General features: G+C 38.6%; 1 protein-coding gene across 1 annotated transcript; it reads right to left on the minus strand.

Moving 5' to 3' along the window:
• Positions 1-341: 341 nt before the first annotated feature.
• Positions 342-2,189, minus strand: LOC142344932 (dynein regulatory complex subunit 4-like). Its single transcript, XM_075397017.1, has one exon. The coding sequence runs from the start codon at positions 1,872-1,874 to the stop codon at positions 411-413; it is 1,464 nt and encodes a 487-aa protein (XP_075253132.1). The 5' UTR covers positions 1,875-2,189; the 3' UTR covers positions 342-410.
• Positions 2,190-2,559: the final 370 nt, after the last annotated feature.

A 2,559-nucleotide genomic window follows, 5' to 3' on the forward strand; every position in this document is an offset into this window, starting at 1 on the left:
CACCGACCCGCCAGTCGGAAATTCTTTTTGCTTTGTATTCCATTTCGGCTAATTGTTCTAGCATGGCGCATTTTATTCTATACAGTTTAACACAGTATTAGCATACACGGAAAGTTATTAGTCGTCTCTGATTGGTTAATAAATTGCTCGCTTAAAATCTATTCAAGAATAGCCCCCCTTTTTCAAAAGGGGGCAATTGTTGAAAAGATCCAGAAAACCTATAGCCCCCAATCATGGTAAATATACCATAGTGGGGGCTATAATTTCATGGGGGGGCTATATTGGGAGACTCGATAACTGTTCATTTGTCACTTACTTTGCGTTCCTTAGTTTTCTGCCAAAACAGATGTTAAACAATTCTTAGTTTGAAAGCAATTCTAATGAAGTAATTACAAATTGAGTGAGTTATATTAATTTGATGCTGCCACCAATCCTGCGGGTCCTTGACCTAGTGCCTGTCCACTGACAGTCGACTCGAGAGGTTTGAAACCCAACTCATCAATCGGAATTCCGAATGAACTCAATTTAGCCTCATAAGTTCTCATCAAATCATTATGCGCCTTACATACACGTGCTAGTTCGTATTGAAGGTCTTTAATAGCGCTATTTTTAGCGTCCAAAACGTCCTCAAGTTTCCTTGTTACAACTGAAAGGGCGGTCGGGTCCAGATTAGATGCGGACAATACCTCGTTCAACTGGGCTTCCTTTTTCTCCAACGTATCTGCCAGGGCGCCTAGTTTCTTTTCCAAAAGCAAGTTTTTGAAACTGGATTTCTGCTGGACTTCTTGAATCGCTTTCAAGAACTTCTTGTAAAGTTCGTCACGCTCGGCTTGTGTTTTGTCGAACCGCTGTTCGAGAGTTTCGTGTTCCCATTTAAGGTTCCGGTGGTCCTCGGAAAGGGTTTTGAGTCTGGATTTAGTGGATGCCAGGGCAGTTTTGTCCTTCTCGTAATTGGCTAGTTGCCTTCTGAGTTCGGCCACCTCCTCTTTTGCCTTGTTCAAGGGTTCCGTTAGTCGCTTGTTCTCGGCTTTGATCTCGTTCATCATTTTCTCTTTCTTTTCAGCCTGATCCTTCATTGACTCGACCTGTTCTTTTAATGAGTTAATCAGCGCCAGGTTATTAAGAGTAATATCGTTATAATAATTTTTGATATCACTAAACGCCTTTTCGTGATTTTTCATCAGCGTGTTTATTTGAGTATTTTTTCTCTCCTCAATTTCGTGAATTTCCGTTTTCCGTCGAAGTTCAAGTTCGTCTCTCAAATCTCGCATTTTCTTTTCATATTTGGCTTCAATTTCACGAACTTGTCTTTCGAAATCTCCTCTCATTTTGGACATCAATTCGTCGTTTTTAAGCTTCAAGTCTTTGATAACATCTTCGTGCGATAACTCTTTTTCTTTTAAGTCAACTTTTAGAGATCGGGTGTTTTGACGAAGTTCATTTTCGGACTTTCTATGATCGTCCTGGGCTAATTTAATAGCAACAGCCCCGTCCGCTTTCAACTCACTGATTTTATTCTGATGTTCGTAGATTAAATGTTTCACTTTCTGTTTGTAAACTTTGATTTCAACTTGGTGTCTTTCTTCCGAGTCTTCCATCTCTTTGTCTTTATTTCGCATTTCGGCGCGACTTTCGTCCAACTGTCGTTTTGTAATTTCCCAGAAAGTGTTTATTTTATCCCTTTCAAGTTGGAAGTAATTCCTCTCTTCTCGTTCGCGATCTAACTCGTCTCTCATTCGGACGATATGTTCTTCGAGTTGTTCTTTCGTCATGTCTTCGGTCGCGATTCCATCAATTACGGTGGGGGTTTTGCCCGCCTTCGCCGACTTCTTTTTCCCACTTTTCTTCCCCTTTTTGCCTTTTTTGGCCGGCATTTTGGGAAAATAAGTAAAGTATTTATCTACAAAACTAAAATAAGCTAAATTTTAAATGACTTGTGAAAAAATAACGTACAGAATTTTATATGTGAAATAAATCAATGGAAAATGTCTATTATTTTACAATCCGTAAGAAACAATTTGAAAAAAGTTAATAGTCAATGTTGTGTACCGTTCAAACAGTATATAAATTCTCTTTTAATATGAGATTTAAAGAGAACAGCGTTGTGTTGTTTTAAACAGGTGCACGTTTATTTTCACGTACAATGCTCTGCTCAGGTATGAACAAAAACGCACGTTTTGATGGTAAGTAAACAAGTGAGATTTATCAAACTGTATACCGTTGGTGTTACAAGATTTGGAGCACGTGCGAAAAGTACCACAAACATACACTAACGATCTACCGAACCGATATAAACGAAAACGCAATAAGTAAATATGTTTGTAAGTGTAGGTTTGCATCTTTTTCACCCTCATACTACCCCTATGTTTACATTTGTAAACCCCTCACGAAGCGCCAGAATAACCATACGGACATGCCGAGAGAGGTAGAATTTAAGTGTTTAAGATGAACAAATAAGGATGATTATACTCTACCGAGACAGAAAAAATTTCTCTGCCACTACAGTGTTTTTAAGTGCGTTTTTCAATATATTTGGTACGATAAAGTTGACAAGAATAT

The sequence above is a fragment of the Convolutriloba macropyga genome, chromosome 8, assembly GCF_964194025.1.
Source record: "Convolutriloba macropyga chromosome 8, txConMacr16.3, whole genome shotgun sequence".
NCBI classification, from domain to species: domain Eukaryota; kingdom Metazoa; phylum Xenacoelomorpha; order Acoela; family Convolutidae; genus Convolutriloba; species Convolutriloba macropyga.